This window comes from Vicia villosa, linkage group LG1 (genome assembly GCF_029867415.1).
Source record: "Vicia villosa cultivar HV-30 ecotype Madison, WI linkage group LG1, Vvil1.0, whole genome shotgun sequence".
Taxonomy (NCBI): Eukaryota; Viridiplantae; Streptophyta; class Magnoliopsida; order Fabales; family Fabaceae; genus Vicia; species Vicia villosa.
In genome coordinates, this window is record NC_081180.1 from 228,058,737 (window position 1) to 228,071,989 (window position 13,253).

General features: G+C 34.2%; 1 protein-coding gene across 1 annotated transcript; it reads right to left on the minus strand.

Moving 5' to 3' along the window:
• Positions 1 to 6,375: 6,375 nt before the first annotated feature.
• LOC131623347 (protein E6-like) lies at positions 6,376 to 7,512 on the minus strand. Its single transcript, XM_058894359.1, has one exon. It carries the CDS (start codon positions 7,449 to 7,451, stop codon positions 6,672 to 6,674), a length of 780 nt encoding a protein of 259 aa, XP_058750342.1. The 5' UTR covers positions 7,452 to 7,512; the 3' UTR covers positions 6,376 to 6,671.
• Positions 7,513 to 13,253: the final 5,741 nt, after the last annotated feature.

A 13,253-nucleotide genomic window follows, 5' to 3' on the forward strand; every position in this document is an offset into this window, starting at 1 on the left:
ATTGTGAGAAGCATCCCAGAAGTAAACTGACGCTACTAACATGGTTTGGTTATATTCTAAACCTGTTTTGGATAATTGGATTAAATCGTAAATCCCTAGTTGTTTCCAGAAAGGCGCTTTTTGCTTTTCTACCTTCGTTAGCCAAGCATAATACAGGTCAGGATCCTTTGCTAATGGGATTGACCTAAAGACTTTCACAAAATTGGTTACATAGTTTAACCTAATTTTTTCTAAAGCCAAAGGAGTTTCAATTGAGGTCTCTGTTGGGTTATCAGGGTTTGCTGAGACTGGGTGGCCTTCATCGTCTATCTTATTCTTACTAACTAAAGGCCTAGTTTTATAATAAGCAGGAAAGAATTTGTTCAAAGCGGAGTTATTTTCTCCTGGTAAAGGACCCATGAAGGCATGAGTTTTTCCAGAAAGTTCAAAAGGAATGATTACCTGAGAAGCATAGATGGCGCGCGCCTCTGCAGTATTTGGATTTGGTATGTGTTCTTGATCCCCTGTCTGCATAGGGTTTTGAAGTTTTAGAACAGGTTGAAGAACATTTGAAGAAGACGCCATGGGTAAATTTAATTTGGGAAATGGGTTTGAATGTAACCGAAGATGTTCTTTTCTGTGAAGAGAATGAGGAGATAGAAGTGAAAGTTATATGAGGATGGAAGTTCAAGTATTTAAAGGTTTAACGGAAACCCTTTCAAATCTTTTGGGTAAAAGCCAAGAGACACGCGGCAGGCGTTGATTTAATCCAACGGCGGTCGAAGAATTATTAGCTTTACTCCTAGTATATAGGAGTAATGATCATGAAGTAAGACCAGAACGTGGGAATGTAAGTTATGAGAAGACATCTTTGAAAATGACAAGACGTTTTGGAAACAGAGTCATAAATGATTATGACGTCAGTCAATAGTCTTGGAACTCTAAGAAGTAAGTAAAACGAAATCTTATTATAACAAGAAACGCATATTTCTCTTGTTTTTGAAACAGGCATTTATTGGGGGCAATTTGTTAGCTGAAGATTTCGTTTGGGAAGAATATCTTTCGAAGGTTGAAATTCGAAGGAAGATGGTTACTGATGACCATCTTTGAGATCAAAAATGGCTATTGATGGCCATGTTCGAGGATGTTGGTTTAAGTTGGAATGGAGATAGTTCGTATTGAAGCTAAGTTCGAAAAGAATTATCTTTGGGGACTTAAACGTTTTACGAGATATGCAAAGTACTAAAGCTTAGCGTATTTTCGTGGTATTATTGATTCTGATTACTTTGCCACGCGTCGAAAGAGGATTCAGGCGGGATGATTTGAATTTTGAAGTAGTTTATGTAACCGCACGAAGACAGATGGCATCCCTGGATTTTCTGCGGGTAACGTGGCATTAGATTAGTGTAGGACCGTTAGGGTCGAAACTAGTATAAATAAGGGTCTTAATGTTAGGATTCCGTGTGTTCATTTTGTACAAATCACTCACATATTGCTCAAGTATCAAGTGTTAAGAGAACGAGTTTCGCTGAGAAATGTACGTATGACACCAACACCATTTTAAATACCTTTGTATCTTTCGTTATTCAAGTATCTTTTGATATTATTGCATTTCGTTTACTTTATGTCATTTACATTCCTGCACTCTTTATTTTCATTCTATTTAGTTTCGAAGCATTTAAGTTTCTACACTTTAAGATTCTTGCACTTTACAGTTTTGCCTTATATTTTATCTTTATCTTATCTTTCGCTGAAGTTGTATTTACGTGTATAACAAGGTGATTGTTAATCTTTATTTCTTTGATTAAGTATTTCTTATTTCAAGACAAGACAACCATAGACATGATTCGAACTATCATGAGTAACAACCTTTTTGACTATGTCCTAGGATCAATCTAGTCGATCCTGCGAGTAACCAAATCATATTTATTATAGTTTGGAAGACTAGCGGTTGTTTACCAGAAATCACCGTAAACACTTACGTGGCATGATGTTATTGGCTTATTTCCCATGAGTTTGCTATTTTGTCTTATGCATATGATTAGAATGATGGCGTGCAAGCTTGTGATTGGCTGATTGTGTTAGTTTTGTCATTTAGTGACTTAAAATTAACTTGACCAATTGATTTGATTCATACAGCGTTCTTATGTCACATTGAAACCATATAATAAAAAAACCATGTAATAAATGAAATAAAAACAAATAGGAAGATAATGTAATATTGGGCCATGCGCATGTGGGCTTTGCCCTCATTTCTGAAACTGCACCCTTGCTTTGCTGATACACCACACTCCAATGAATCTGGGCCTGAGCGCCCATGCTCTTCACACCCCCCTGTTTGGGTTCAGTTTCTGCCTCTTAACACATTTTAGTTCATTTAGAAACTACTGATACACCCCCTGCAGTTTAGACTTAATTTTGTTTTGCCTTTTTTTTATTTCATAATTTCTTTTTAAAATTGTATAAAACTACATAAAAATTGTTCATAGATAGTTTAGGTTGATTAAATAATTGCCACGATTTTTGTTAATTTTTCTTAATCGTTTTAAACCTTTTAATAAATCTTTTTTCTTTGCAATACACTTGAATTTCTTTGTTTTAATACTTCCTGGTAAATAACTTGTTAATAGACTTAGGAACTAATTTTAGTCTAGATTTTTCTTTATAGGATTAATTGATGTATGTGTGTTTGTGAATACCATTTATTTGTTATAGTTCTCAATTTTATTTGTCGTATATTGATTATCCTTTACCTATTCCATGTATAGTTTTTTTTCCTTTAATAAAGTGTATAGTTTTTTATTATTTTGGTTCCTTAGAAAATTTAGATTAGAATTTAGAATTAGTCCCCCATTTCATTCTTTTTCTCTTCGACTTTTAAAACACTTAATAAACAGAAGATGCGAATCACACGTTACTAATAGTGAGAGAGAAACGAGTGGGATTTATTCCCTAATCTGTTTCTTAATCACTTAGTGGGAGAGAAATGAGTGGGATCCATTCCCTAATCTGTTTCCCGAACACTATATAATGGAAGAGAGATGAGTGGGATTCATTCCCTAATCTGTTTCTCGACCGTTATACACTTTTATGTGATTCAAATCACAAACAAATTCCCCTTAAAAAATACACAACCAAAAACACTTAAAACACCTAATAATGGTTCAAAACTAAAACAAAGTAGAGAAAGTGGTGAGTGGCCCGGTATTAGGAACTGTTCATCACTCATCTACCCTAAAAGACACAAACCAATCTCTCTTTTTCTTCTTTCTAAGGGCAATGTTATTTCCGCTCGTACGCATCGTAGGTCGATCCCTTATGCAAGAGCGCGAACGTTAACTCCGCCCAACTAAAAAACACAAAAACAAACAGAAACTATTGAGCCGAGCTACGATAACTCTGATTCCTGAAAAGGATACGTAGGCAGCGGGGTAGGGTCCGTGCGAGTACAATTCTTTCTTTTCCCTACATTTTGCATTCATTCGCATATAGACATAGATATAGTACACACCCTTTAGATAGAAACAAACATAGGTGGATACCATCGAGTACGATGAGCGTGAGGGATGCTAATACCTTCCCCTTGCGTAACCGACTCCCGTACCTAGATTCTCTGGTCGCAAGACCTTGTTCTTATTCTATGTTAGGTTTTCTGATATTCCTTTCCCTTATGGGATAAATATATTAATGGCGACTCTGTTCATTTTTTCGCGAGCGTGCGACACATGGTACATGTGAAATTAGATCTAGAAAGTCTGAAGCAAGTTGGAAATTTTCCATTTTACAATATGTGTGAGAGTGAGGGTGAAATGCATGAAATGAGCATGAAACTAGATCGTTTCGCACTTCATCCTATTAATTTTGCATCAACAAACAAGTTTGCACATGTGCTTGTGGTCCCAAGTGAAGATTTGGGTGATTTTAGGTTCCAGGTCTTGTGTGAAATGCAGAGTTCATGGCACCATGTTTGAGCTTAGGCCAAATGAAATCCTCTTGTGCATTTTGAGATTTTCGACGTGCCGAATGATCTCTTCATGATCAAGAATCAAATGCAAAAAGAATCACATCAAAAAGAGGCTTGAGTTGAAAATGTCATATATGACAAGTTCATGTCATAACCTGGTTTCTAGGTCAGGCAATAGGTCGAACCAAGTTTTGGACCTGCTTTTGTGCACACATGGGCAACTTGGCCAATTTCAAAATTGAAGTACTTAGAAGAAAAATTGATGTTTGACCCTAGAAACAAAGTTGTAGAGGAGTTCAAATGTGACATTTGGCTTAAAGTAGATTTAAAAAATGTTGAGAAATGAGAGATTTATGGTATTTGAACCAAGTGACATGCCTTACTTGATTTTAGACCAACCAAACATGTACCGACTTGTGATTTTTTCTATTTTCTGGCATCCAAAGGCCCAATGATGAATACTTGAATACCAAATTAAGAAATCTTGATTGTCCCTTGAAATATCTTATTAATGGCTTGAGAATTTGATGGGAATGACATGGAAATAAACTCATGAACCATACTTGAACCGACTTTGAAAACATGCACCAAATTTGAACTTCTCTTGACCAAATAAAGTTGAATGAAGCTTGACATGAATATGAGATAAGATTATATGTCATGCCTTGAAGTAAAAGCTTTTTGGACCATTTATTGACCAAAACTTTGACTTTGGGAACAAAAACCCTAATTTTGAAACCAATAAACCATGTAACCTTGAATCTCCAATCATTCTTGATCAGTGAATAAACTATTTTAGGTATTAGACACTTTTTTTCTCTCTTGATTGCAAGTCCCTACCTTGTACAATAAGAAAAGAAAGCAACACATATTTTTATATTTTGAATAAAGTTAACACGGTTAAATATAAACAATCATGGATGTAAAAGAAAACACAAAGGGTGCTTGGTGATCTCCCACAAGAGGCAAACCAAAGGGGTGAGGATTAGGGGGATTGCCATGCTTGTGATCTTTGGGTAAATGATAATGAATGATAGGTGGAATCTTAGAGGTAAAAATTATGGTATGATAGAGACCCGCTCAATTTTTTATATTATTTCACATTTTTCAATTATTTAAACAACTCATTTATATGCCTATCAAAAACTCTAAAATACATCTCACTAAACTCAACAATATACTTCATAAACCATCAGCTGAATTGTTGAATAAAAAATAAATAAACCAAATCAAAGGTAACGAGCGCGCTTTAGTTTGAGCACATTGTTTAATTGAAGAATGGTAAAACAAGTCAATTATCCATGAACACTGACGTTTCTTTGAAAGTTGTATAACAACCTCAAAATAAAACCGATAATAACCAAATCAAAGGTAAAGAACGTGCTTTAGTTGGAGCACGTCGTTTAATTACAGAACAGTAAAACAAGTCAATTATCCATGAACATTGACGTTTCTTTAAAATTTGTATAATAATTTCAAAATAAAACCGATAATGAGAAATTTTGGGTATTGTGTAATTTTGATAATTATCCATCTATATCTCTCTAAATCAATCTTTCTCTTTCAACAAATAATTTATTTTAATCATTCATTCACCTTTAAAATGGTCTAAAATTACACAGTCATCCTAATAGTAAAGTCACTAAATATAACTCCCATATTCATGATATGAGTGTGTGAAAGTAAATGTAATGTTTTTTTATTGGAAAAGTAATGTAATTTGTGGACATTAAAAATCCACCCCTATAACACATAGGAGTTACAACTTTCCCCTACGTGATGAATACCACAGGTATTCTACCAAAATAATGGCAATTCTTGAAATGGGCTCTCCATATCCATAAATTCCAAGAATCATCAATGACTATTCCAAAGCATTTGGTGACAGTGAGATATGGCTTTTAATTATAACCTAACAACTTTGAAAAATCATCTTCTCAACTCTTTTGGATCCTAATAATTTAATTTGAGTTAAAACATGTAATTGCTAAGCTAGTGAGCAGTATCAATTGATGGTCCAAAAGAACCCCATAATAGCCCACACTGACAGACCCAAATTTTCAAGTCAAATGGGGACATTGTAGACAAAAATATAGTGATGTATGTTCCCACACAACACAGTTTGTCCAATAGCATCATGCAAAATTAAATTAAGCTCCGCAACTTAAGGAGAGACTAGAAAAAAGTTGAAGGAATTATCTTCAAATTCTACCTAATATTTTCCTTTATTTAAAAAAATCCATGATTTAATAGATAAAAAAAATTAAATATACTGTTGGTTCCTATAAATATCTTAATTTTAGCTTTTAATCCCTATAAAAAAATGTTGACTTTTAGTCCCTATAAAATTACTTTTGCACGCAGTTTTAGTTCATATAGAAACTAAAAATCATTATTGGTAATTTTATAACAACTAAACACACATTTAACTAAAAAAACAAACAAATAATCATTTCACGTTAATTATTATTTCAAACAACATGTCTTGTACTTCATGATAAAACATTGCAATACCAGAACCAAGACAATATATATAAAAATACAACTAAAGTAAAAAAAAACTTTAATAATATAATTAATTAACTTATATATATTCTTTAATCACCTTTATGTTTTTTTAATCCAAATTAGCTTAGTAAAATAAAACATAGAAAACACTCCCAACAAACAAACACTTCAAAAAGTAAAATGAATTCTTCACTTTGCTAATGATCCCAAACCAAAATCCTCATGGCTCAAACTCATTTTGTTCATCTTCAAACTGATTCACATGGTTCTTGTATCCATTGTAGCTTCCATGGTTATTATTCTGGTAGTACCCATTGTTGTTGTAACCGTTGTTGTAACCGTTGTTGTTACCATTGTTGTCAGAGTTATAGCTGTTACCTGTGTGGTGGTACCAATTGTTTGTGTTGACTCCTCTAGAAGATGAATCGCCATACATTGTTGGGTTGTACTTCTCACTGTAAATATCATGGAAATACTTTCCACCTTCCAAGAATCTTGTGTCACTCATCCCTTGTTTCTCAACATTGTAATAGTTGTTGTTGTTGTTGTTGTGGAATGGTCTTTCGTTGTTGTTTTGTTTTTCCATCATGGAGTTGTAATTCATGTAACCTTGTTGTTCATTGTACTTCGTGTCACTCAACTCATTTTGGTTGTTTGCAAAAGGATCCTTGTTGTAAAACTTTGTGTTATAGGCATCATTGTTGTAGTACTTGTTGTTGTTTTCGAACTCGGAGTTCGTTGCGGCGGTGGTGGTGGGAAGGTGGTCGGGTTCATGGCCGTATAAGCCATAGCTGTTTTCGGTTTGAGGGATGAAAGATGGCTGTTGGTCTTCTGGTTTGTTTGTGGCTGGTGTTGTTGATTCTTCTTTGTTGGGAATTTGTGTTTCTTTGTTGAAATGAGTGACTTTGCTGAAAAATTCACTGTCTCTGGCTATGGTGTGTAGAGGTAGCAAGAGGGTTGTGAAGAGAAGGAGAGGAATGTAGTTTGGTGATGGAGACATGGTGGAAGAGGGGAGATGGGTTTGGTTTATGGGAGTAGGTTTAGTGATGCAAAAGTGTGAGTGCCTAAAGTGTCTTTTTATAGAGCACTTTGTTCATGTCTTTAAATTTTTTCAACTCATTAGGTGTGAAATTGTGCAAATTAATGTGGTTAAGTTGGATGGTTGTGGTCCCTCTACAAGAGTTAGTTTTGCTTATTTAAATTCATTTAGAATGACTCATAGTTTGTTAGTTTAGTCACTTGTAAGTGATTATTTTGATTGTTTAGGGGTAATATTGTAATATAAAATATTACTTTTTAAATTTGTTTAAAATAAAGTCTTATGGAAATAATAATAACTATTATTAAAAACTCAGATACAATTGTGAAAATCAGAAGTTAAATCTTGTTGACGACGCCCAACCTAAAAATATCTGAATATGCCCCGTTGATCTAGAATTTGCGAAGCTAATTATTATCATTTTAAATAGGAATATTGTTCTACTAAAATGGTTATTTCTTCTTACTAATATAGTAAACTCACATTAACAAATTTGGTTACCTCTTTTCTAAGGAAATCCACATTATTCTAATTGAATTACTAATCTTGTATAAAAGTTTAGTTATTATATTCATAGCTTTGTGTTACCTCTATCCAAAAGATAGCTAAACATTTAATTAGGGTATTTAATTTTTCCTTTGTTGCAAGCAAAGCCATATTTAATTAAGGTAGTTGCATCATGTATCATGACACAACCATAGTATTCATAGTCCAATTTTACATTCATATCCAACGGCCCATAAAGTATCATACCAAATTATATTAATAATGCAATCAAAGGATGTCTAAAATTAAAGGAATACCAACTCTAACCATTTTTGTGAGTTTTAAATCATAGTAAATTGTCACAGTAAAATAATGGAATAATATTGAGAAAATCCATGTTTCATTTTCTCTTAACATATTCCAACTAAAAAGTTGTAAAATTGCAATAGTGTAGAATGAAAAGGACAGGAAGATGGGGAAAAGTCTATAGCGAGTAGTTATGCGTGGATTGAGGAGTTGGTGGGACATGAAAATAATGACATTTATTTATGTGCACACAACATGTGTGCCTTGTGTGATACGTTGAGTGATTGTTTTCAAATCTTCCCTTTATCACATAATGTCCTTAATAAGGCTTTCATTTCTTACTACCATAGTTTCGGCCATTTAAACTTTTTGACTTTGGTACATCATCACACTTATTGCTCCTTAACCTCCAAATATTAATTCAAGTTAAATTTTTTTTAGTTCACCAAGCCATATAGGTTTAAGGTTCATAGAGTGGTTACATAATTGTTGATAAAATAATCATCAAAGAGGTCTTACACTAGAAGCGAGAATTGAACCCACTAGAAGCTAGGTGGTTTGGAAAGATCTTTTTCTTCTAATATGGTTGATGATGATGGTGATGCTAACGAAATGTGTTCTAACGGGACAATGTGTATATGTTCAGTTGTGAAAGTGTATATGCAAATACTCTAACAATCAAGTCATGTATGATTGTAAGTGTGAAGTTTAGGATTTAGAATAACGTGTACCTGAGTTTAGATTATTTTTTAAATTTTATAGTCATATTCTAGGGTTAAGAGGCTTTAGAATTTTACTTGGACGTCACATGTTTTATCTTTGAAATTTTTGGAGAACTCTCAACATCCATGATGGGACTATCGTTTGTGAGTGATGTGACTTGTTTTGATCTCTAGCCTCCCATCCTTTTTCCATGTGGGCCCTAGCCCTATAGGGGAATATCTTAGACTGGGACGAGACATGAATTGATTATTTTTTGAAAACCACAAAAGTAATGATGGTTTTAACGAGGAATGAAACTTTTCCAAATGATGTAGTGTTTATACATTTATTTATTCGCGGCATCTTAAATCCTTGACTTTCAATCGTTAGATTCACAAGATTTTCACATTCTTGGATTTGTTGAGCATGTATTTATTGATGTGGAAATATGCTTTTCCACTCTTTTTATTTCTTCTTCCCTACTTCTATGATTTCTTAAACTTCTCATTTAATGTTAAAACAACATTGATGTTATTTCTTTAGAATTTTGTCTTAGAACAACTTCTAACTCGTTATATTCATCTACTTGTGAGTTTAAACTTCTTTTGTATTTTCTATTTTTTCCTCCCATACTAAATGTGTTGTGCCTGCCTATGTGGTGATGTCTCCTCCTTAAGTAAAGGCACCCTAGATGTTTTCTTCTCCTTAATCTAAGAGATAGTTGAAATGATCATATAAAATTTTAGGAACATCCATCTGATTGGTCAGGTTTGAAATGATGAGAAATGAAGTTTTCTTAGACCCTTTTCATGCAAAGTTACAAGGTGGGTAGACATGATTTATTCCTATTTCCCTTTGTGTAAATAGGCAGGAGATGGTCAAAATAGTCAAGTATTCTCTTAACAAACTAGTCGTTGATCCCAAGATGGACATGTAATAATGTTACATGTATTCGGACTAATCGGGGAAACCCTTACTTTATTCTTATCTAATCAGCTCACTCATTGTTTTCCTTTTCTGAATATGGGGTGCCTTGGAGATTGGTATGTAGATACTCCTTCAAACTCTAGTAGGATCTGCAGCTTGTACATGGGTTGTTCCTTCCTTATACAAGAAGTTGTATTTTAGGAGAGAAGGATCCATCTTCCTTTCGTGTTGATTCAGAGGAAGATATTGTGCCACCTTAATTTAGAACCATACCCTATACACCCTAATTGTTAGGCATTTATCTTGGCCTTCCAAGTTATGTGAGATTACTTGAAACATCTAACATGTGTATCTATATTCTTTAACATTTTCTCTCTAGTTTGGAAGGTTGCAAAATCTAGCGATTCTCAATAGCTATATCTTTTATGTATTTGTAGAAAGATTTCGAGGCTTTCTTCAAAATAATTTTAATTTTAGGTACATCCTTATTTGGTCGTAGCTAACGAGGCCCACATTATTGTATATAGTCATTTTATAAAGAATACTCCTAGAGAGACTATGTATTCTTGTAAACCACATTTTTTCCATTATTAAACATCAGATGATTTTCAATTAAAAAAAAGGAAAATGAAGTGGGAGATGAGGTGTTGGATGAAATCGGCAAGGAGTGTGTGGCCTAATTTTGGGACTTTTCCCTTAGGTTCGATAAATCAACCTTTATTGACAGTAAAACCAAAGGAACCAGTGCAGAGAAAAGATACATTGACACTCGGACTTTGGTATCAACTATCAGTTGAAATCTCTTACCTTTAAGTTTGAAAGTTTAGACAGAAGATATGCCATTGAATTTTTCTCCTTGTGAATGTGTTGAATTTCCAATTTAATGAACTATGACATGGTGATCCTCATGATTGTTAGGTATTGTTGCATGACAAAGTCTTTTTCCAGGTAATCCATTTTGATCTGGGACATTACTAGTCGAGAATCTAACTTGCGTACCACATCCTCTACTCCCATATCAAGATCCATTCGAAGACTTGCACAAATAAGTCTAATACTATAAGTGGTTTTCTTGGCCGAAAACACAAAATTTCACCAAAATCTTGATGGTAAGCCTATTGTATTTTTCTAACAAAATTAGACCCTCATGAACCTTGAGGATAGAAGATCCATCCATAAATATTATCCATTTGGATGGTGTGTTGGAAGCTTCCAATGTAGTTAAGATATGGAGTGTGCTAAAACACGGGGCTTGAGGGCTTTTCTTAAATCATAGGTGAGGTAAAAACATAAAAGCTCAATGACTAAATTTTTTATACTTTTGTCCAATCTAGTCTAAATAGAACCTTCATGGTCGAGTAATTGATCCTTACTATAACTCTTACAAAAAAAATTCAATGCATAAGTTGGGCCATGGGATTCCTCTTCTTCCTGCACAAGGCTCGACCCCACAACTATTACTGACAAATATATATATATATATATATATATATATATATATATATATATATATATATATATATATATATATATATATATATATATAAATAATTCTTCTCATGTCTTGGACCAAATCAAGATATAAGGGCAAGCTAGGACTTCCTTGATTTATGTATAGGCGGACTCAAATTAAGGAATCCCCTCGAAATTTGTTTCCTTCTGTAACAGTTTGTACAATGGTAGTGCATGATGGGCGGCCTATAAATGAATCTTGAGAGATAAATCAACATCATGTTTATTCGGTGTATCCCCTATTTTATTTCAAGGGCTTCGATGTCTATAATAGTTTTACATTTGTCAAGTTTGACCTCGAAACCACTCTCTGTGAAATGGTTCTAAAAATATTCACGTTTGAACGTCGAACGTGCATTTCTCAATGTTCAACCACATGTTGTGTTTCTGGACCTCTCTAAGCACAACTTTCAAATAGAAAATATGAATTTCTTCTTTGTAAAACTTTACTATTATTTCATCCATGTACACTTCCTATACACTTCCTATGTACTCCATTTTAGTATTTGAAGATTGTATTTCAAATTTGTTGAAATGTCTCCCTAACATTTTTGAGATCGAAGGGCATTTACCTTGTAACAAAAGTTTTATCATCAAGTATGAATGTCATCTTTTCACTTTTTTTAGAATCTATTGATATCTGTGTTGGAATTAGACTCTCAAACCTTTGAGTAATTCCTTATCGTTAAAGATGACAATGAAGAAAAATAGGATTAGGGTTTGCGGAAATATTAAAAGAGAAGGAGAAAGTATTTTCTGCAGAGTTTCTCTCTGCCCACAAACTGTGGAAATTCTGTTATTCACTTGCAACTGCAACTTCTGTGAATACAAGATAATGACTTGATTACAAACTAATGAGGGTTACTCCCTATTTATAGATTTAGGTTAGCTTTCTCCCTAAGCCAAAGCCCAAAACTATAAAAGCCCAAAATACCTATTTTGGAGCTAAATCAAATCTAATCTATTTTAAATCTAAATCAAATCTATCTAGATTTAAAAACAAACTTATGTGTAACAAACTGTTACACACTTCGACACACCTTGTGTTCGAGTAACAGCTTCGACACAAGGAATTACAAATTAACACACCACCTAATTCATTGTGTCTAAGCTATCTACATTCATCATAGCTCTTAGTCTTCTGAACATTTCAACCTGCACTCCCTTTGTCATGATATCTGCAATCTGATTCTCAGTTCTGCAGTGTTCCAAATTCATCTTCCCTTTAGCTACCTGCTCTCGAAGATAGTGGAACCTCATTTCAATGTGCTTGCTTCGACCATGTGCTATCGGGTTCTTTGCCAGATTGATAGCTGACATGCTGTCGATCTTCATGGTAATTGCTCCATGATCTTTACCTATTATTTCTTCGACCAAGTTCACCATTCACGTTGCTTGACATGCACAAAGAGAAGCAGCTATGTAATCTGCTTCGCATGATGATAGTGCCACTACTGGTTCCTTTCTCGAACTCCAAGCAACTGGTGCACCACCTAGCATAAACACATAACCAGCTGTGGATTTTCGATCCTCAACATCACTACACCAACTCGAGTCGGTGTAACCCACAAATTTGCATTCTTTTCCCTCATCAGCTGCAGGAAACAGAATGCCATAGTCGAGAGTTCCTTTCAGATACCTCAGTATCCTCTTCGCCGCTGCTAGGTGCGATACCTTTGGCTTCTGCATGAATCTACTTATCATACCTACACTGTATTCTAAGTCAGGCCTTGTGTGACAAAGGTATCTCAATGACCCAATAAGTCTTCTGTATTGGGTTGGGTCGACATCCTCTTCATCTGGGTTCTTCGACAGTTGCAATCTTGTTTC

What these genes read in the sequence shown, in the direction of transcription:
- LOC131623347 (XM_058894359.1), bottom strand. Translation starts at nt 7,451, where the DNA reads ATGTCTCCATCACCAAACTACATTCCTCTCCTTCTCTTCACAACCCTC.